Source organism: Vanellus vanellus (assembly GCF_965231255.1).
Source record: "Vanellus vanellus genome assembly, chromosome: Z".
In the NCBI taxonomy this organism is placed as follows: domain Eukaryota; kingdom Metazoa; phylum Chordata; class Aves; order Charadriiformes; family Charadriidae; genus Vanellus; species Vanellus vanellus.
The window spans coordinates 56,766,629-56,790,929 of NC_138908.1; the positions used below are offsets into that span (position 1 = coordinate 56,766,629).

The window sequence follows — 24,301 nt, forward strand, 5'->3', positions numbered from 1 at the left end:
AATCACCATAAGATGTACTATGAGTAACTGCAATCTATACGTTTAGCAGTCCTGAATAGTATGTAGTTCTACTGTATCAAGGACATAACATTCAAAAGTAATCCCTTTCTGTGGAGTTCAACTTATTTATTTTGCTTTCTGGTGTAGAGTGTATTTTTCAATGTTAGTAAGACATCGGTTTGTTCACCATCAACAGTTTGCTGTACTGTATGTCATTTATTCTCAAGTGATTTCAGAGATTTCACACAGATTGGCAGGCTACTGCTAAAAAAGAAGTTATTAAAAAAGTAATGGCTTGAAAAATTTCTCTTGATTTTCAAGAAACAGAACTAAGGCATAAAGGAGTTCACTGCCTCTAACAGTTCCACAGGAAAAATACTGAGTAGACAAGAAGCTGAAACAAGGAGTGCTGGCTCCTTGTTTTTAACTCTAAGAGTAAATAGATATACAGTTTCATCACAGCCCTCTCTTAAAACATGTCGGAGGAAAAGATGAATTCTATGAACTAGTGAAGTATGAATTAGCCTGAGTCTGCTATAAAAAAAAGTTTGTGATCATGACACTGCATAAAAAAAAATATTTTGGAGAACCCTTTCATTTGCACTATAAACGTAGGTAAAATTCATAAGAAAATCCAAATATAAAGCCATTTAATTTTTTTTTTCCTGGTACAAGGAAAACATCCGTAATACTATTACACAGAAATTAAAGTGGAGCAAACAGTATTAAAAAAAAAAGAAAAGTATATTTTACCAATTATCTTGCACAGCAACTTGATACTGGAGAAGATACAATGCCATTTCTTCATGATGAAAAAAGTCTCCTTAATGATGGCATTATTATTGATTCAGAAAAAAAGTTTTGATTCATTTATGCATAAAATGAATTTTATGCCTGAAGAACACAAGAGAGATCCACAGATTGATAGATTCCCTAGGATTATCCAAGGTGTAAATGTCTGTCCCCAACTAATACATTAACCAAGAACACCACTTGATTATTCTCCAAACTGACTTGTAACTGTTTTTCTGGAAAAGCCTGCAAATTGTATGAAAGAAGTAAGAGGTCACCCAAGAAAAATATAGGAAAAAAAATAACACAAATGATATAAAAACATTGCTTAGTGGACAGAAAGTTAGCCAGAGGACATTTAACTAGCAAAAGGGTTTTCTGTCATCTCTAATTTATTTGCACACATTGTTGTATACCTCTCACAAAAATGTTAATTTGTCATTCACAGAAGCAGTTTCATTCTTGGAGCAACACACTCACTACTCAATATAAAAGCAAACAAACAAAAAAAAGAAACCACAATCACTTTCAGGCAATTAACAATCTAAATATTTTTAATGACTTGAGGAAAAAAAAGATGAAATCTCAACAATTTTCTGTAATATATAACCTTCTCTGTAATGTCAGATTTAATTTCTTCTCTCCGATGAGTCTTATATTTATATCCATTAACCATCCTACAATTCCAGAACAATTTTAAGATGATCACACTATAATTGTTATATTCTTTTCTAGCACTAATTTCTCAGATATAAGGTTAAGCAGCACTTATGCAGCAAAGCTGTAATGTACACTCATGCTGATCAACTCCGTTAAGATGCCCCGAGATCAAATTTCATTCAAATGTATGGTTCTTTCTTTTTTCTCCCCACCAACAGGCACAGAATTCTTTACTCTCTCTTGGAATTACAAATAATGTTATAATGTAAGTTTTAAAAAGTAGTACTTGGTAGGTATAGTTTTATCATACACATTTGGCTTCACTGACTAAAAGACAGTTAAAAGAAACAGCCCATGATTTCAACTATTTTGTCAAATTTAATGCCTAATGTAATGATAACAATCATAACTTGGAATTTACAGCTTATGAGCTTCAAGAAATCTCAGTTTTGAGCAGCATAATAATAGAAATATACTGGAACATGCTGTGAAAAAAGTGATTGCAAGTGATGGCCTATACAGCACCAGGCTTGCTGGTGTCAGATAGGGTTCATCTTTCTCAAAGGGGGAAGAGGCTCTTTGCTCGTGAGCTTGTGAGGCTGTTTGACAGAGCTTTAAATTAGACTCGATGGCGGAGGGGGGTAGTATCAGGTTTGCTCATGACTAGCCAAGGGACGACACTCCAAGGTACGAAGGATGGGTCACTAGCAAGGGCCCTCCGCCTGCTGCTCTCAGATGTGCTGGGTACAGTGCAGTGCACTCCAAGTCTCACAGAGACGAGTCAGGGGCTCCTAAGGCAATAGGAGCCCATGGGGAAATGCAGATAAAACACCTCAAAGAAAGGCCAGCTGGGCAGCAGCATGAAGGATTTGCATCCACTCCAGTAAGTTAGCTTCAACAGGGACCCAACTTAAATGCTCTATGCAAATGCACGTAGCATGGGGAACAAACAAGACAAGTTAGAGATGTGCACACCCCTCCAGGCCTATGATCTCATCAGCATCACAGAGACATGGTGGGATGGCTCCCATGACTGGAGTCTTGGAATTGAGGGATACAGGGTCTCTAGGAAGGACAGGCAGGGGAGACAAGGAGGGGGTGTTGCCTTCTAAGTCAATGAACAGCTGGAGTGCATGGAGCTCTCCTGGGGATGGATGAAGAGCCAACCAACAGCTTATGGGTCAGGATTAACGGGAGGGCAGGGACGGGTGATGTTACAGTGGGGGTCAACTACAGGCCACCCAACCAGGAAGACCAAGCGGATGAGGACCTCTATAGACAGATAGGAGTGGCATCACATTCACAGGCTGTGGTCCTCATGGGGGACTTAAACCACGCCAATATCTGTTGGAGGGACAACACAGTGGGGCGTAAGCAATTGAGGCAGTTTCTGGAATGTGTTGATGACAACTTCCTTCTTCAAGTGACAAAGGAGCCAACGAGGAGGTGTGCTATGCTGGACCTTTTCCTTACCAACAAGGAGGCGCTAGTGGGGAATGTGAAACTCAAGGGTAGCCTTGGCTGCAGTGATCATGAAATCTTAAATCTCACGATCCTTAGGGCAGCAAGGAGGCTGTGCAGCAAGCTCACTACCTTGGACTTCAGGAGAGCAGACTTTGGCCTCTTGAGACATCTGCTTGGTAGGGTTCCATGGAATAAATCTCTGGAGGGGAGAAGGGCCCAAGGAAACTGGTTAGTATTCAAGGATCACCTCCTCTAAGCTCAGGAGCAATGCATCCCAACAAAGAAGTCAGGCAAAAAAAACAGGAGGCCTGCATAGATGAACATGGAGCTCCTGGACACACTCAAAAGCAAAAGAGGCCTTACAGAGGGTGGAAGCAAGGACAGGTAGCCTGGGAGGAATACAGAGAAACTGTCCAAGCAGCCAGGGACCAGGTTAGGAAAGCTAAATCCCAGATAGAATTAAAGCTGGCCAGGGACATCAAGCACCAAGGGCAACAAGGAAAACTTCTTCAGGTATGTCAGTGATAAAAGGAAGACTAGGGAAAATAGTGTTTCCTTCCACTCTAGAAGGAAACAGGACACCTGGTCACCCAGGATATGGAGAAGGCTGAGGTACTCAACGACATTTTGCCTCAGTCTTCACCAGCAAGAGCTCTACCCACACCACCCAAGTCGCAGAAGACAAAGGCAGGGAATGGAAGAATGAAGAATCACCCACTGTAGGAAATCAAGTACAACACCATCTAAGGAACCTGAAGGTATGCAAGTCTATGGGACCTGATGAAATCCATCCATAGGTCCTAAGGGAACTGGTGGATGAAGATGCTAAGCCACTTTCCATTATATTTGAAAAGTCATGGCAGTCTGGTGACGTCCCCAGCGACTGGAAAGGAAGACCCGGGGAACTACAGGCCGGTCAGTCTCACCTCTCTGCCTGGCAAGATCATGGAGCAGATCCTCCTGGAAACTATGCTAAGGCAAATAGAAAATAAGGAGGTGACCCATGACAGCCAACATGGCCTCACCAAGGGCAAGTCATGCCTGACAAATTTGATGGCCTTCTATGATGGGGTTACAGCACTGGGGGATAAGGGAAGAGCAACAGACATAATCTACCTGGACTTATGCAAAGCATTTGACACTGTCCTACACGACATCCTTGGCTCTAAATGAGAGAGACATGGATTTGATGGATGGACCACTTGGTGGATAAGAAACTGGTTGGATGCCTGCAATCAAAGGGTTGCCGTCAATGGCTCGATGTCCAAGTGGAAAACAGTGACAAGCAGCATTCCTCAGGGATCAGTACTGGGAACAGTGCTGTTCAACATCTTTGTCAGCAACATGGACAGTGGGATGGAGTGCACCCTCAACAAGTTTGCCAACACCAAGCTACTGGACGGAAGGGATGCAATCCAGAGGGACCTGGACAGGATGGAGAGGTGGGCCTGTCCAAACCTCAAGAAGTTCAACAAGGCCAAGTGCAAGGTCCTGCACTTGGGTCGGGGCAATCCCAAGCACAAATACAGGATGGGTGGAGAATGGGTTGAGGACTGTACTGAGGAGAAGGACTTGGGGGTGTCCATTGACGAAAGCCTCAACATCAGCTGGCAATGTGCACTTGCAGCCCAGAAATCCAACCACATGCTGCGCTGCATCAAGTGTGGCCAGCAGGTCAAGGGAGGCAATTCTGCCCCTCTACTCCACTCTTGTGAGACCCCACCTGGAATACTGCATCCAGCTCTGGAGCCCTCAAGGGCACAGACCTGTTGGAGTGGGTCTGGAGGAGAGCCACAACGGTGATGAGAGGGCTGGAGCACCTCTCCTGTGAAGACAGGCTGAGGGAGTTGGGGTTGTTCAGCCAGGAGAAGAGAAGGCTTTGGGGAGACCTTATAGCAGCCTTCCAGTGTCTGAAGGGGGCCTACAGGAAAGCTGGAGAGGGACTTTTTACAAGGACGTGTAGTGATAAGACAAGGGGTAATGGCTTCAAACTGGAAGAGGGGAGATTTAGATTAGGTAGGAGGAAGAAAACTCATTACTGTGCTGGTGGTGAGGCACTGGAACAAGTTGCTGAATGAAGTTGTAGATGCCCCATCCATGGAAGTGTTCAAGACCGGGCTGGATGGGGCTTTGAGTAACCGTGTCTAGAGGGAGATGTCCCTGCCCATGGCAGTGGGGTTGGAACTGGGTGATCTTTAAGGTTCTTTCCAACCAAAACCATTCAATGATTCTATTGTACTTCAGGCTAAGGAAATAACCATATAAAACTAGCAAATACCTTGATTTTTAAAAGCAGGGAGAGTGACTGAGTCATTTTCCCTGAGGAAAAAAAAAAAAAAAAATGTACCAAATTCTGCTACTGCAATATGCTTAATTAGCTCAATACATGGTGATAAAAATCAAATAATGGGCAGATATCCAAAACTTAAGATGTACCAGTACAGTTCCAAGAGATCAGAAATAGTTGTGACAACTCCAACAAGAAGGCAAGCTTGTTGCTGAATCCTAAGAAAGTTGCAAACAACACAGAACACAACCTGCTCAAAATCCATTAAAGAGAAATTTACTGGAGAACATTTACTGTGGTTACAGAGCCCGCACAGTGAAATCAACATGCAGCCTACACATTCTGTACCACTATAAAATATCTTTTGACTCTGTCAAAGTCTACACTTACACACACTCAAATTTTCCAGTCTCATTCACTTCATTTTCTCAAAAGCACCCCCCTTAATGAACAAGAGAAGAAAGGAAGGTAGTATGGCCTCATTACAAGACTGTTTATTAGGTCTTTTGTTCTACCCAGGCTAAAGGTAAGGTCACACACAGTTTTCTCCGAGGAAAGAAAATCTCTGTGGGAGAACTGGTTAGCAGATATAAAAAAATGCCTAATAGCACAATGAATAGAGGCCATTGCGTTAGAAACTTCACAAGACCCTTACAAATACATTAAATGTAGGCCACTTCAACATTGGCCTGCAACACACCAGAATCATTCTCAAATACCAAGATGATGTTAAAATTACCAATTCACAAGATTACCAGTTAATCCTGGACATTCAGTGAAATCCCAGATCCAAAAGAAAAAAATGCTAAAATCTATCTAAAATGTAACTACCATTCAAGATCTGTAGCACATTCATGCTTTTATAAGACACTTGAAATCTTAATTTAATCCATTAACTCTAAATCAGTTCAGCAAAAGCAGGTATTTTGTGAGAATTTGCATGCAACTCCAGTTTCTCGGATGGTCTCTTGAGATGTGGCAGACCTCTTTACACCTCTTCTCAATACTTCTATTTAGCCATTGGTACCCTACTTAATCTTCTTGGAAATGATTACACAGAACACAAAAAGACAATTCAAAACAATTACTTCATAGGACCCAATAAGCAACAATCAGAGATCAGGGTGAAACAGAATCAGGTCACTCATTGATTTGCATCCATGAGAAAAAGCCTGCCCAGTTGAAAGTTCTCCAATCCACAATTTAAAGAAACACTGACATTCTCAACACGTAGAGCTGAATTAGAACAGTCTACAGGGTAAATATGTGATTCAGCAGTTGGTAGCCAAATGTTCGGATATAAGTATATAAACTACAGGTAGAGTGCATTTATCCATGAACATTAAAGTTCTACTCAGGCTTTTTAAAAACTCTGTCTAGTTAACACAAGCAACAACAGCAAAGAATATGTGAAAACACAGGCTTCAGACTGTGTTAACAATCAAAAACAGGCTATCAAAAGACTTTACATACATATTCTGACAGAAAACACAACCCAAAATAAGATAATCTTACAGAATGTAACCCATGCCATGTGTACTAACAAAATGAAACTACTTCCTGTGTTACTGTTATCACTGGACTGGTGAAGACACACCCTTTGTCAATGCTATTCTGCCTCAGTAGACAATGACACTTCCATACAATTTCTGGTTTCATGATCTAGACATTAGATACAAGTCAAAGCCCTTTCATCTTTGGGGAAAGCTGGAAACATTGGGCACTAAGAAAATTCCTAGCCATGTCTGAGGAAGACAGGATTCCACCGACAGGACACTGCTGCGCTGAGAGTCTTTGAAGTGTACACGAAATGGTTCAGGGATAAAGATAATTTTAAAATCATTTAAAGTCTATAAATTGAGGGACAGTGAGCACTACTACCTGGAGGCTTTTTTTTTTTTTCCTCTATCCTGAGAGTATTATTCCTACGTATCAAACAGCTCATTGTCAGATGACCACATCATATCACAACTATTACTCACAAACTGAAGTGGATCAGGTTCCATTCCCTGGTTGATTAGCATTTTCAAGACATTTGGAATGCTTATCTATGGTATGATGTGTCCGTGATATTTTCAACTAAACTGTCCAGCTACAATCATACACGAACAAATTACAATACTATTCCTGAAAAAGTAACTTTGCAAGTAACCCCATTTACTCGAACAAGGTGACTGGCTAGATATTTACCTTGTATGATCAAGGATATCACAATTTGGCCAATAATAAAGTCGTCATTTAAGTACACACACATAAAAATCATATTCTTAGGGAACTTTCAAATCAAATTCAGACCAGTGAATGAATGAGGCAAGACTTCCTATCTTTTTTTACACTTCCATATTGTCATACAATGGTTTTGGTTGGAAAGAACCTTAAAGATCACCCAGTTCCAACCCCACTGCCATGGGCAGGGACATCTCCCTCTAGACACGGTTACTCAAAGCCCCATCCAGCCCGGTCTTGAACACTTCCATGGATGGGGCATCTACAACTTCATTCAGCAACTTGTTCCAGTGCCTCACCACCAGCACAGTAATGAGTTTTCTTCCTCCTACCTAATCTAAATCTCCCCTCTTCCAGTTTGAAGCCATTACCCCTTGTCTTATCACTACACGTCCTTGTAAAAAGTCCCTCTCCAGCTTTCCTGTAGGCCCCCTTCAGACACTGGAAGGCTGCTATAAGATCTCCCCAAAGCCTTCTCTTCTCCTGGCTGAACAACCCCAACTCCCTCAGCCTGTCTTCACAGGAGAGGTGCTCCAGCTCATATTCAACCCTTCACCTGAAATTTTACATGAAAGGTGCTGTATTTCTAGTTTATTAGTATTAACTGAAAAGACAAATATAAAATATGAAAATATAAATATATAAAACTTACAACCTAAGAAACAGAACACCCTGAATTGCAAATATCTTTAATGTAATTAAAAATAATCCCAATGAATGCAATTAAGTGCAAAGTTATGGCAATCTTTTACTTATATAGATCTTCATTTAAAGGACTTAGAACATACAAAATATTAATTGTAATTCACTGATCAGTACTCTTGGAACACAGGCAGAGATTAAATAAGGACTAAGTTTTCTAGTAATTTTATTTTTACATTTTAATGTGTTATATATAAATACAAACTTCATTTATTTAAATTAATTTGCAGTGATTTCAACTAATTTGATTTAACTTTCTGTATTGCACATAAAGGAAATTTACTAGGATGAGTTTTCATGCCGCCAGTCCTCCCAAGGAAGCAGTGGCAAATTGTATGCTACACAAAGCACATAGTACAAAAGCCACAAAAGAAGCAAGTGCTGTGAAATATGAGTGTTGTTATGCCCAGATGAATATGTCACAGCCTTAAGTTTATTATCTTTTAGATGTGACTTTCCTAACTTGACTTGTATAACCATCAATTGAGACAAAGTCCAATTTCTCACCTGCTCAAATTTTCAGATTCAAGACCCTTAGAAGTTATGCAAATTCTATATTGTCTCATTTCAACAACTATTTATACTTGTTTTCATACATAACAGGTAATGACTTTTGCATAAAATGAATTAATTAATACTATACACCACACAAAGCTTTTTGTAACACCCCTACATACTTACAATATATTAAACTTTGCTTTAATTTCTTCTTTAACATAATTGGACACCACAGATAGATGTCATCTCCTCTCTAAAACAGTTTCTGCGATTAAATAATCTATTAGTCTTGAAAATCCTTCAAACTCTAATTTCTGATTTGCCAATCTGTTTCTATTCTCTTTATTTTCTAACCCATTTTGTGAAATAAAAAATCCTTAAGAATACCGTGGTATTATAGATTAATACAACAACTATAAAAATTGCAGCTAACAGCTCACTTGAGATTTTTATTACATTTATGTCTACATAACATAAAAAAAAACCTACACAAATGAGAAAGCAGCTGATGGGCAAAATCAAACTGTTGTCTTTATTAGATGCCAGTCTAATGTCTTTCAGATAAAATATTCGTAGGTGCAACAGTCAATCAAGACTTTAATGGAAAGCAAAAATGAAGCAAAAGTGGAAAACGTTCTAGCCTTCCTTTAATTTTTTGTATCAGCTGCTGTCTTGACTTAGACAATCTGTCACATTCAATGCATTTGTTTATTATTTTAATTATTTAGGAGCAGTTGATTAATTTGGTAGCCAAACTTCTTGAATAAAATACTTCTTTTTTCTTCAGATATTGCACTCATGTAAAAATATGATTAAAAATATTTTAATAAACATTTAATTAAGTATGAAGGTCTAATTTACACCACATTTTATTAATGTTTACTATTAAGTGAATTGCAGTCATGCAGCTTACTGTACATTTTCATCTTTTTAAGACACCTTAGTGTAACACTTACTTTCCTTTAGCAGGCAGCAGTTGCAAAGTAAAAGATCACAGAGCTCTTAACCTCCACAGCACAGAAATAATCAGAAATGGTAATTTCCCCAAAAGAAAAAAAGAGTGAATGTGTAAGTCAAAGTGACCACAAAGTCCATCATCTTTATTCTTAAGAACTACAGCATCATCTTCTACATTCCATTCTAAATTATTAGCTGGACCAAAAATATCCTGAAAACGACCTATTCAGGAAAACATCACAGAAGACATTAAAGTCAACAACCAAAAAACTTAGGAAATACCAGAGATGGTTGTCTGTGAAACTAACTCACCTATCTAACATTGCCATTACAATAACAATCTCTGTACGAGTATGCAGTTTTGCCACAAAAATCCAGTGTCGTTCAATGAATATAATGGAATAAACAACTATTTGAAACTTTATCTTTGTTTTTCAGTATCTGATTTTATGATTTATTTGCTATTTACTGTTGAAAACATGGTTCTGAAATAAAAATAATTAAGTTTGATCTTACCCATGATTCATCATGGAAAGTAGTTTTCCAGTTGCCACACACATCTTTGTAACTTGTACTAACATATAATTAATAGCAGCAGTAGACAACTTACATCCATGCAGATGTATGCAGACCAAGGCTGAGTGACATGCCTGGGCAACTTCTTTAAATACAGTGATCAGTACAGATCAAGGAACTGGGTTCCAGTCCCCAGCTGTAGAAAAGCATGTCCGCATGTGTTAGCTTACCTCAAACCAGATTCCTTTCTGTCCTACCTCCTTCCAGCAGTTCTAGACCTAAGAACCGTTACACTGGGTGAGACTGAAGTCATAAGTCCCTTTTAGCCTATCGTACAATTCTGACCCTGGCATTCAGACACTAAGACAATGCTTCTCCCAGCATAACCCGTTGGCTTCTGACAAACAGTGGTTTTGGAGATTCTCATTTCTCCACTTGCGTTATGTCCCATTCCTTTTACTGTATTAGGCAACCATTATCAGCAATAAGAGGCATGAGCACCTTCATGCCACAGTATTCAAACACAATACTTTCATAAAATATGTAAGTTTACATTAAGTGACTTCAAAAGCTCCCACCTAGCAAAGCATATATCTCCAAAAGTTACCTACTTCCTGAACTCGTACAGGTTACTGCAGTATCTGTGGAAATCAGGGTATGTCAAAGAAAAATCTGAAGGGTTAGGTTTGTTTGTTTGTTTGTTTGTTTGTTTGTTTGTTTTTTCAGGCTGCAGCAAACAATGCCATGCCTCAAAGCTACTCAATTTTTAGAAATGAGTAAACAAGTCTTCCCAAAACTGCCCATTCTCTTCCCTCACAAAAAAAGATTGGATACACACTCATTACACAGCATATAAACCTGGATAGTTTTAAAACACTGCACAACTATAAGCAAACAACATGAAATCTACAATAAACACCAGAGCAGTCTATCTACCCAAAGATCTTGTTCCCAGCAAATGTCAAAAGTGGATGTACAGAGAAGTGTTTAAATACAGCACGAAATCTTTGCTTCCTCTGTGTAATCTATTACCGAGTTGCTGCTCCAAGACTTCCGAAGCCAGATGCAGCTCCTATGTTCCTCCAACAGGTTTCTTTGCCAATGATGTTCAGTCTCTCCCTGAATCCATGCAAAATTTTAGAATCATAGAATCTTCTAGGTTGGAAGAGACGTTTAAGATCATCAAGTCCAACCATCAATGTAACACTGCCAAAACCACCACTAAACCATGTCCCTAAGCAACACATCTACCCATCTTTTAAATACCTCCAGGGATGGTGACTCCACCACTTCCCTGGGCAGCCTGTTCCAATGTTTGATAGCCCTTTCAGTGAAGACATTTTTACTAATATCCAATCTAAACCTCCTCTGGTGCAACTTGAGGCCATTTTCTCTTGTCCTATCACTTGTTACTTGGGAGAAGAGACTGACCCCCACCTTTCCACAATCTCCTTTCAGGTAGTTGTAGAGAGCGATAAGATCCCTGAGCCTCCTTTTCTCCAGGCTAAACAACCCCAGGTGCTCACACAACCTCAGCCGCTGCTCATACAACATGTTCGGCAGAACCCTCACCAGATTCGTTACCCTTCTCTGGACACACTCCAGCACCTCTGTGTCTTTCTTGTAGTGAGGGGCCCAAAACTGAACACAGTATTCAAGATAGGGCCTCACCAGCGCAGAGGATGGGGATGATCACTTCCCTAGTCCTGCTCAGCACACTATTCCTGATACAGGCCAGGATGCTGTTCAGAATCCACAACCGACAGTGAGGTGTTGTTACTGTGAAAGGAATCACCTGCTTCTGTTTGTTTTGAACCTGCTAAGGCTCTCCATTTAGAGTCTCTAGCTGTACTGGAAGACCTAGCGACCAATCACTCTAGTCACCTTTTCCGTGCTAGTCATCACAGGCCTTTATCATTCCCCCTTCCCTTTGTTTGACACTCAGACTGAAAAGTTAGAGCTTACTAACTACTTTTAAAACAAAAGGCAAATTTTTCACCAGTCCAACTGTCCCTCTTTGAACCTTTTCCAAATCTCTATTCCTTTTACTCCTTGCTCATTTCTTCTAAACCTTAAAAGTAATTTTTGAATGATCCTATCATAAGTCAATGTCACTTGCCCAGTCTACAACATGTATCAACTTGTTTACCAGTGAAAATCAAAAGCATCGAGGTATGCAAATAGAGAGTTCTGTACTTTGCAAGTTGGAAAAAGAAACTGGAACAGCAAAAAAATGAGTGACAACTTTCTCAAATGAAACTATGGGAAAATTTAGGAATAATAAATGTAATTGTCCAAGTTGAAACCTGTCTGAGACGTGTTTTTAAGACTGCAAGTTCACAGGTCTTTACTTTCACACCTCAGCGATACACGCCATCTTACTGTTGTCAGTAACAGCTTAAAAATAGCTCAAAAATAGCTCAGAAAAATGCATATGCACATAAAATGGATATGAAAAGAAAATGCATAAAAATTTTCAGAATTTGGTCCTGACACACAATATCTAATTATCAACTTTCAATTGCATTCCTTATATTATATGGTTAATAGCAGGCTATAAAACATGGGCTACCAGGCCAAGAAACATGCCTCATGTTCTCTCTGAATCTAGAAACAAAAAGAGAGGTGTACTGTTATTGAAAATAAAACAAATTACCAAGTGACAAGAATTTTCCTACAGACTACTGACTTTTATCCCTTAGATCTCAACCTTACAACAATAATCTCTGCTCCTTCTCAACACATGTTCCTCACATGTCTGAAGGGCAAAAGCCAGTACATGCTTTGGCTAAAGTCAATTTATATGACTGCTTACTGGCCAATAGGCTGCTGCCAAGTAAGATCTAGCATTGCTACATTTTGTCTTCTTCGCCCTTCCCAGAGGTACTAACCAGGTTTGCATTCTCCACCCACCAACTTTCATGAAATTTATGGAGACTCAGCTGTCTTCAATATTTATACGTTTGTATCAAATTTGGCTAAGATGTTAAGATTCAAAAGTTACTGATGAGAAGAAGCTATGACAAGAAAAATCAACGGCACAGAGGAGACAAAGATACTAACAATGAAAATCTAATGAACAAACCCAATAAATTACTAAGCTTCATTTTCATGAGCTTCACCAACCTAAAAATGCCAGCACCAAATAAAGTTCTGAGGAAAAAAAAAAAAAAAAGATAATTTTATTTCTTAAGAATTCCTCAGAGTACTAGAACATGTTCCTTGTTTGCAATCACACCATAGACAGATAAAAGCCACATAACATTAAGTAATAAAACACAGCAGGTAAGTCAAGGACAATGTTTTTCACTTTGCTGGAGGTATGTCCTTCAAACATCTTACATATGGAAATATTGAAAATATTACCTTGAGCTAGTCTTTCAAGCCGTTTCCCATGCTCTGGAGGAATAGCATACCTAAAATTCACATAAAGAAAAGGATGAAGTGCTTAAAGACATAATTACTACACAAGCCATGATTTATATATGATAAATATCTAAAAATACAGAAGTCAAAAGGATTAAAGACTGAAAAATTATACAGGAAAAATATAACAATTGCTGAGGAAAGAATACAGAAAGGTTTTTTTGAGAAAACATTTTAGCTTATTTCTAGTTTAAACATTATAACATTAATTCAAGAATGTTATATTCACTATTTAAAAATCATGCATATTGACAATACTTGATTATGATCACACCATTCCAGTTAAAAAAAGACACACAAACTTTCATTTTCCAAATGAAGCAAAGCCACATAAAATAAGTTTAATTTATATAGGTTTTATTTCTTTGAATTTTACTGTACTTCAAGACATAAGAGTTCAACAGAAAAACAGGAGCATTAAATATTTCTATTTTTTCCTATAGCCAATGCTGTAGAATAAGATGGCTACTTGTCACTGTAAAATCATTACAATTACAGTTTAAAGAATTATATAAGAAATAGACTTTCTTTAAATTAAAGAATCTATATAACTTGGAATCACTCTGCTTCTACAATATATTATTTTTCAAAGATTCCATATGTTATCTGCAACAAGTCAGTCACGCTATAAAAGACCTGGAATTAATCTGATATTATTTTTAATGTTTATTACAGCTGAAAATTGAAGATTACTAACAAGCTGTAATTTCATTCTGCTTTACTGAACACTTTGTTATTCACATATTTACTCCACTTCATAGATATATTGTATGTATTAATTAGAGTTTATTATTGATTTTAACTCCTTCAATATGTGATATAATAGGCTTTCGTTTCAGTTTAATTTTGCAACAGCATTTGATTGATTCTTATCTATAAAAAAACATGGTTCAGAAAAGGAGAAAATGCATATTCACCTGCACAATATAGTCCAAATCCACATTTTCAAACTAAGTCAGCATATAGTTGGTTTTTTTTTCTACACTGTGAACACAGATTTCATTTACTTTCCCTGACAACTCATTTAGAAAAAACAAGTGAAGAACCATATGCCCTTCATTTTGCGCAAGAAATAAACATCACCCTACCTCAAGCTCTCGTTTGCACACAGACAATTTTACTCTATTACAACTGAAACTGCTGCATAGGAGCAGGAAGACCCTTCCACCACCGAAGTCAGCGCTCTAAGTTGAACTGTAGCAAAACCCATTCCTACTGACAACCCGCTCCAAATGGTATTAAACAAAGAGAGACCTTCAGCTTGAGTCTGCTCAGTGTTTCCAGTTTTAATCAGAATTTCAGTTTTAGAGAAATGGATTTTGTCCCTCTCCATTTGTACTTCCAAAGTGTTTGTACCTGTTCTCCACTCTGCTCTACTCACGCATCAGCATATATGCAGCAATCTAAACTATATGTTTGCATCTTTCACACCCCAGCAGAGAAAAATGCTACATATAGCATTACATACTGTACTGTGTGTCATTAAATACACAACTCCATAAAGTAAAACATGAACAGAAGTGCTTATGTCAAACAAAAAAGTCAAACTAGAGACTCTTCTTTGCTTTACCTGTCTCTAAGCGGACTGGTAGTATTCCTTAAAAATTACTCTTCCAAAAGTACATGTTTTTGTGATAATACGTTGCCACATGCTTCAATTTGTACACATAAATATGTAAGTACTTATCAATATTACAAAAATGCAAAACTGGACAACTGAGCTTTCAATGAGTCTCTCAGAAAAACAAAACAGGACACTATTTAACTGAGTTACAGCTATTTATTCAGCTAATCTAAAATTACCAAACAATAATTCACTCAATGCGAGTTGGTGCCTTTCATCATTGTCTTCATTTGGGGTCTGCGATAACATCTACTCTTCAAACCTTTACTTATTCCCACTGCTGTCATTACCCTTTTCTCACAGCTAAGAAAAGAACCAAGGAAAGGAGACCACCTTTGTAGTATCAGACATTAGGAGCCCCAAAGTCACTCTCCTTTATGGTTGGTTCCTGACACAATTTATTAGAAAACTGAGCTTTTTAAACACAATAGGCACCTGCTTTGGATACCAGTCAAATTACAGAACATGAATCTTCCTGGATCCTTGGTCTACTGTACAGAACATTAAACAAAAAAACTCCCAAACTCAGATCACTAAGTCAGAGAAAAAAGTATTCATTCTTAGTGAACACTTGGTTAGCCCATATGAGAACTTCACCAGTGTTAAAAGCTTTTAGAAAAATATTTTTCATCACCTTGCGTCCAGCCTCCTTTTAGGTACATTACCAAACAGCCATGAACGTTTGTTTGACATCTCATATCATAAGACCAAGTCCAGCCTTCTTTGAAAGTAAGTGTAATGGACATTAAATACTAAATCACTAAAAGGCAAAGAGAATGTTTCTTGGATAACAAGCAAAGAAACAGATAAAAAGGAAAGAAAAGACAAAAAGGGAAATGTTGATGCCAACTACATTTTAATTTAATTAGTTCAGGAACACATACTTGTTAAAAATTTTGAAAAGACAGATAAAAGCTGAAGAACCACTGTTCATTGCTACAGTCATGCTACAAAGACAGAAAAAATTATGGTACATACATTTGTTGACTATTGTTAAAAAAGATCTTCTGAAATACTTATTAATTCAGCAAATCAAGGGTACTGGCAACAAGATAACTACAGATAAGTAATAAATATTAAATCTAAGCCATTAATTTGTGTTTCTGAAACATTTAGATATATGTTTTCAAGATTAATTCTTCTACAAGATTTCTCAGTGTACTTTAAATAAGCTAACAACTCTGCCTCTTTTTTTTTTTTTTTTTAATAAAAATCTCAGTCTTAAGCAACAACATGCACTGTTTATTAATGAACTGGTGGCAATGTACGCTCCTTGTTCTACCTATATTCTTCCAATCCACAGGAAAGGCAATAACAGACATTAGTCTACTAGCTGTGATCACTCAGTCCTGTCTACCTTAGAAAACATGATTGGTGACAATTACGACAGCTCCTTAATCAAATGAAAAACCAATGTTCTGGGAACTTGGCTGAAAATAGCAATTCACAAATGGCTTAATTTTAGTAGCTATTTTGGTTAGTATTTGCTTTGATTTTATTCTCAGATGCAAAACCTAAATAACCTTTGAGTTACTGCCACCTTCCTAGTTTCCGTTCTATGAGAATGAATTTACTTATTCATTCTTTGTACAACTGCTAGCCCACTACAGTAAAATACAAGCTTTACTGTGCATGGCAAAAAAAAAAAAAAAAAGAGAATCCAGTACAGGAAAATAAACAGTATGGATTTTACTCCAGTTCAATTTTATTAGGAATGTTTGGACGTCGTACAGAGATGGACCCATATAAAACAACATGCCTAAAAAAAAAAATAAATAATGCTTGTTCTCCTTTAATTTTCCTTTAAGCCAAAGACAGAATCATAGAATGGTTTAGGTTGGAAAGGACCTTGAAGATCATCGAGTTCCAACCCCCCTGCCACACGCAGGGACACTTCCCACTAGACCAGGTTGCCCAAGGCCACGTCCAGCTTGGCCTTGAACACCTCCACAGATGGGGCATCCACAACCTCTCTGGGCAACCTGTTCCAGTGCCTTACCACCCTCACAGTGAAAAATTTCTTCCTAATGTTTAATCTGAACCTGCCCTCTTCTAGTTTAAAACCATTCTCCCTCATCATATCACTATGTGCCCCAGTAAAAAGTCCTTCCCAGCTCTCCTGTAGGCCCCCTTTAGGTACTGGAAGGCCACAATAAGATCTCCCCAGAGCCTTCTCTTTTCCAGGCTGAACAGCCCCAACTCTTTCAGCCTCTCCTCATACAAGAGGTGATCCAGCCCTCGGATCGTCCTTGCGGCTCTCCTCTGGACACGCTCCCGCAGGTCCATGTCCTTCTTATGTTGAGGACTCCAGAGCTGGATGCAGTACTCCAGGTGGGGTCTCATGAGAGTGGAGTAGAGGGGCAAAATCACCTCCTTTGACCTGCTGGCCACACTTGTTTTGATGCAGCCCAGGATACAGTTGGCCTTCTGGGCTGCGATTGCACATTGCTAGCTCATGTTGAGCTTCTCCTCAATCATCACACCCAGGTCCTTCTCCTCAGGGCTGCTCTCCAGCCATTCCCTGCCAAGCCTGTATTTGTGCTTGGGTTTACCCTGACCCAGATGTAGGACCTTGCACTTGGCCTTGTTGAACTGCATGAGGTTGGCTTGGGCCCACCTCTCCAGCCTGTCCATGTCCCGCTGGATGGCATCCCTCCTCTCCAGCGTGTTTACGTCGCCAAACAGCTTAGTGTCATCAGCAAACTTGCTGAGGGTGCGCTCGACCCCACTGTCCATGTCACCAACAAAGATGTTGAACAGTACAGGTCCCAATACCGACCCCTGAGGAACACCACTCATCAATGGTCTCCACTGAGACATCGAGCCGTTGACTGCATCTCTTTTGAGTGCAACCGTCCAGCCAGTTCTTTACCCACCGAGTGGTCCATTTGTTGAATCCATGTCTCTTCAACTTAGAGACCAGGATATCAGGTGGGACGGTGTTAAACGCTTTGCACAAGTCCAGGTAAATGACATCAGTTGATCTTCCCTTGTCCACTGCCACTGTAACCCCTTCGTAGAAGGCCACCAAATTTGTCAGGCATGACTTGCCCTTGGTGGAGCCATGCTGGCTGTCACCAATCACCTCCTTGTTTTCTATGTGTCTCAGCAGAGTTTCCAGGAGGATCTTTAGTACAACTCACTTGAAGATATTAACAAAAAGCATGTGGACCACAGATGAAACTGCTTCATTCAAAAGGAAACAGAATAAAATACAGGCTTCAGAAGGAGAAATAACTAACAGAAGACACAGAAGTAAACTAATATTCAGAAGACACAAAGTAAACTAATATTGTATCTTCACAGCAATATCTCCTTTTAAAAATTTCTATTTGAGAGACTGTTGCAGAAAAATTAGACAACATAAAATAATTCAACTACATAAAAAAGTGCTTATGGAAAACTGGACTAAAAACACAAACATGAACTGACAACAAATATTTTGAAGCAATTCTACTGTTGCTTTCTTTGTTGCTGCACTTGTTTTGTGAATGGGGGCAGGGAAGGCCTCTTTTTCTCTCATCCTGTATTTCTAAGGGTGTTATATTTTTCAGAATGTGGATTAAGAAAAACATTGGCCAAAACCATGTAAGTAGATAGAAACTAGAAAGAACTAGCAGTACAAATGGTTGCAAATGAATTGCAAGCGACTTTACCCACAGGTTTAGAATTCTGCAGAAAAAAAAAGTTTTCAAGTCATCCCATACATTAGGAAAGTAACTCTGAGCACCATTTTCTTTAAAATTCAGTATCACATCATGATACAGAAGTTTAGCCTGGAAGGGACCTGAACGTCATCTAGTCTAATCTCCTGATAAACATATAGCTAACTTCAAAGTTAGATCAGTTTGCACAGGGTATCGTATAGTCAACTGTGAAAATTTCCAAAGATGAAGACTCAGCAGCCTCCCTAAGCAACCTGTTAAAATGTCATTGTGAATGTTTTTTTTCCTTCTATCAAACTGAAATGCCCCTTGTTGCAAGCTGTGATTATTGCTACCCTTCCTTGGTTATATCAGTGCATCACTGAGAAGAGTTTGGCTCCATCTTCTCTATCATACCCCTATACAACAGACTACAACCCCAGACCATGTATCAGAACATACCACTTTTAGAGAAAAATTCATAACTCAACAACTGTACACAAGTAACAATCAGCTCATAGAATGTTTGTTTGCCCAATAATTAATGATTTGCCCTGCAAAAAAACTCTCCCCTTACTTTGTCCATAGACTTCTTATATTTCACGTAAGAATCCTCTTATATTAATCCATAGTTAATTCTCGTAAGAATAGAAAAGTGAAGTTCCACATTAAAAACAAAGAGTCCTGACAATCCAGAAAAGTTTAGCAGTTCTCAGTAAAGTATCCCATATGGCTGAAATAATGCCACAGATAAATACCTAGTATCTCTAAAAATGTTGAGCTTTAAAGGAAAGAAAGATTTAAATAAGCATGAAGCTTCTTCAGAGGAAAGCCTCCACAGATACTTCACCACCCAATGCCACGATATTGTTACAACACGCATTCACATTATCCACAGTTAGTAATAAAGGAGCCAAAAGAAAACTATTCCCAGTCCTGACATCTATCGATATTCTAAACAAAGAATGTAAGTATATGAGTTTGGTTTCTTGTGTGGAGTTTTAAGAATATCAAAAATTAAATTAACTCTATCTCATAGCCAAAGATCTTGCAGAATAGAAGTTCATCTTCTATTAACTGACAGTTAACATCATCAATAAAACGAATGTAAAGCCTAACACAGAAAATTCCATACATTTAAGAACACTGAAGTATTCAGTATTGTCCTTCCTGCGTTTCTGGTAACTTCACAGACCCTGCTCTTCAATGCTGCATTTTACAAATTGCATCTTCCAAATAAAGGAAGTGGATTGAATTGTTGTGTCATTTGTATTGCTTTCTGTGCAACAGGGTAATTGGTTATTCAGTACAGTGGAATTTCGTAAGCGTAGGCAGTAGGTAAATTCAAAACTGAATTTGAATCCACTTAATTTTAACACATGCACAGTATCATGATGACTACAGAAGGAAGAAAAACTGGTGCTACTTGTCAAGTGATCATTTAAGTGGCATGTTTTACAAGTGGGACAGCTTTTACAACAATATTATTCAAAGTATGAACACAAAAACACATCAAAAACAAAGGATCATTGCTTTACTATGCCCAGCCAAGCAAGATGGTCATCAGACAAGCAGCCTTTTGTCTTCACCCAATTATTCTCATCTCAGTGACAAGAAACAGAATGTGAAACTTTGAGTTCCGTTATTCCTAAGCCAGGTACACACACAGATAATGGATAACACCATCTGCTGCAAGCTAATTCAGTGTGATGCTAAATACTTAACCAAACTACTTCTCCAAAACCTATGTTATATATTGAACAGGGAACAATAGCTGATGATTTTTCCTGCTAATTAGTATTTTAAAAATTCCAAAGCTGCAAACCCATAAAATGTTGTTACAACTAAATTTACAAGAGTAAATTTTTCACAGTGAACCTAATTCATTGATTTCACAGTTGATAACAGGCAATTTGCAACCTCTACATTGTATCAAAATAATGCTGTCTATCTAATTCCAGACACTGGGCCCAGAATCCCATGCCACTTTCTATAGGCAACATTAATTAGCTCTACTATCTATTTAGGTGGTTAATATTTCTTAAATATAAACATGATAAATAATTTTTTAAAATATAAACAAATTGAAATCTCACAAACTTAATTAAGGAAGCTAATACACTCGCCATTTTGAGATGGGAAATTTCAAGGTCTGTTACCATCTTCTGTTTCCCCACTGAATCCAAATATTTCAAGGAATCTTCCACAGGGCAGGGAGGGGGTGGATGGGATGATTAAAAAAGAAAAATAATCTCATTTTCTTTTAATTCCCATGTCTCACACAAAGTTCTCTCACTTTATGGAGAATATTCTAACTACCAAATGATTGCTCAATTTCAAGCACAACAATAACCCTTTCAGATTCCTGCAAACCACTATACTGTTTGATTATAGCTACCTTTTAACGACAATCCCTAGTGTGATTAGAGTAATCTCTGTGACTACTAATATTGTTATTTCTAACTTTTCTGATAATTTTCAGCAAAAGTACGGCTAATAATAATATGTGCTCTTCTAATTTAAGCACAGCTGTCTCCCCACCTCTCAGGGAATTTTTACACATTACTCCTACTTTTCACACTAAAAGTTTGCACTTCACCATAAGTTTCTATATCTGTTATTTTTCCTAGACATAGAACATAACTTGGAAACATATCAGTTCTGTCAATGGTATGCCTAGCTTGTGCAAAGGTAGCAAGACTCTTCCACTCATGCTGAACTCTGCATCACCTGGCCAGATTTTGACCAGTCTTTGTCAGCTGCTGATCACACTGAAAGTTCTATTAATGCTACCCCAGAAGACCCTGTCAGGATGTAGTTGAGTCTTTTAACCCCATTACTATTTCCTCTGCTACTGGGATTCCAAATCTGAAAAACTTCACATGTAATCATGTTTTAAAGACTTCCACATCCCCCACCATGTAACTATCTAACTTCATTTTTTCACTTCATAAAGGAAGATGAGCAGCTATTGGCACGTATTCTACACTGGCAAATCCATAAAAACAGGTTCTAGCCATTGCAATCGAGAGGTAACAGTAAAGTTGCCCATGGCAAAAATTTTAGGCAATCTGGAGATCAGACTTCTTGCCATCCTGTATCCACTGAACTCCTGAAAAGAGAATTTGTGAATCTAAATCACCTGCTGTATTTGGACTTTTACCATAGATCCCTTTCACCCTACTCCTCTTACAACTTAAATAAACTGCCAAGTCCAGCCTCAGTCTCCTAATCCACCTAATTTTGGCAGTCTAAGGAATGAAACAAAAGTTAATCTATGCCTAAATACTGCAGAAAGCTTCAAATTCCATAAAGACTGCTACAGCAGTCAGATTTACCTGCTGCCTACAAATTCTCATCAGGACTCTAAGGCAGAACGGTTGTCTTCTCACAATTCAGAGAAAACACACCACATATGCTGCTTCTTAATAAAGTATTTTTCAGTTCTCCATAAGCCTAATATGGCCGTCTTGAAGAACTACATGCATACCGAGTAAAATTAAAAAACATGCATTACTACTGTATGTGCCAAGGTATTTGGTTTCACTAAGGAAGTACTTGTCAACTCAGTTTAAATTTTTTAAGAGCGGACAAGATCCTTACTATCTGTATCCTAAGATTCAACTCATCCTCCATTATTTTTGAAGAAAATATTACACTAATATCACATTAACACAAGATACATTTTACTGATACAGGAACAGCATTAGCATAAATTGTTGCACATGAGTGCACTATTTCTTCAAAAGATTAAGAGCTCAGTGTTTAATGATTTTACTCATTTGGAAGTGTAAACAAATATCTGTAAACTAGAAAAGCATTTATCATCATCAACTCATAACTTCTTCAAAATACTCAAAAAGTTTTCTTAGCTTCTATCCATTGTGTCTAAGGACTTCAGGGTTTAAGTAAATGCCTCTTCTACTTGGAATTTTACCATATGCAGTAAGCTTTTCTTTAAATAGCACTTTTAAAATTCCTATGAATCTAAAACAATTTTTATGCAATCATTGTTTTAGTTAAATTTGCCCTATCACCTGATGACATTTTGAAATTACCTACCTTTACACCCATTTTTAACAAAGATATCGTTCTTATGGCTGAGAAGAATTTCTTAGTATGTCTAATTCTACCAAAGCAGCAATTTAAAATATATGTAATCAATTCAAAACATAGATTCACATTACTGCAATAGGTGGTGTTTACCTTCGCTGTCTAAACGCAAGAGATCCACTATACAAGAAAAGCAGGTAAACATAAAGCAATATCCTAAGAACCAGCAGCTGACCAATTTACCACTTTCTCAGTTTAAATACATGATGTTGCATCGGTCCTTGTCTTTTGTATGGGTATACAAATAACCAGTAGTGTTTCACAGAACTATCGGTTACAAAATTTTCAATCTAAATTTGGATAACTAGAAACCGCCAGAACCAAACTAAGCATAACTTTTATATATCTTTCTAACGATTTTATGTTCTCTTCACAGATATTTTGAAAAAAATAAGGTTTTATGATCAAAGGGAAAACATTTTTCTCATCTACTTTAAGATACACGTATACCATAATCTATATGTACAACATTAAACCTGCTTGTCTTTCTATTAAGGCTGTTCAATCAAAAATCTAAGATTATGGAGAAAGGACAGAAGCAGCTTCCTATTTAGGAAGCACCTTTAACATTGAATCTTATCTCCTACTGGGCCTACTGAGTCAACATTAGAGACTATGACTCTGATTCAAAAAAGCAATTAAATGCATGATTAATACAAAACACATTAGGCAGTCCCAAAGGACAACTGAACCCAAGAAAATTATTTCAAAGATGCCTTACAGAAGTTCCTTCAAATAGTCTTGGGGTTCCCAACTCATTAAACTTCTCATATCGAATCATTACAACCCTTTTCTGTTGAACTCAAATAAGCCTTATGTACTTAATAGTTTTTTCCTTTAAAATAAAAGAATGCATTACTGCGATGCTCTTTACATTACAAGTCTCACATATTTCACAGCATTCTCAGTTCAAAAAAAAAAAAAAAAAACCCAAACAAACCCACTATCTTAGCTTTTCAGTAAAGCTTACCACTGTGAAGCAATTGTACCCCATCTGTTTGGTTTAGCCAGCTGAAACAAACAGATAAATGAAATCATCTTTCATAAAAATTTAAACTTGCCATGACTTTGGCTCCCCAAAATGGAGATAATTAATACTGTAGAGATCCATGTCTTCAGTGTGCCACGCAAATGTTGTTTTCCACATGCCAAAATATAGATACGGTGTATTTACACCCTCAATAGAAATTCCACAGTCTTCTCCTACAACATCCAATATTGTATTAAGATGGGCAATATTCCATTCCTCAATGCCCTGAAAGAGATACATAATAAATGTATTAATAAATTTATAAAGTAATGCAATTTTATATAATAGTCTCAGTCAAAAGATACACACCTGATCTAGCCCTTCAAAACACTGTAGATTAATACAAAATTTAGCACTTTCTC

At 37.9% G+C, this 24,301-nt stretch overlaps 1 protein-coding gene across 2 annotated transcripts in view; it reads right to left on the reverse strand.

Moving 5' to 3' along the window:
• Nucleotides 1–24,301, reverse strand: part of KDM4C (lysine demethylase 4C) — a 308,331-nt gene that overhangs the window by 238,005 nt on the left and 46,025 nt on the right. The window contains exons 5-6 of one of the 2 annotated variants that reach the window (XM_082496977.1): nt 23,971–24,164; nt 13,469–13,518 (exon numbers count right to left, since the gene is read on the reverse strand). In XM_082496977.1, the coding sequence (XP_082353103.1) occupies nt 13,469–13,518; nt 23,971–24,164 (244 nt within the window). Of the gene's footprint in view, nt 1–13,468; nt 13,519–23,970; nt 24,165–24,301 lie in introns of those variants that run through there. The other variant, XM_082496976.1, reaches the window with a different exon arrangement.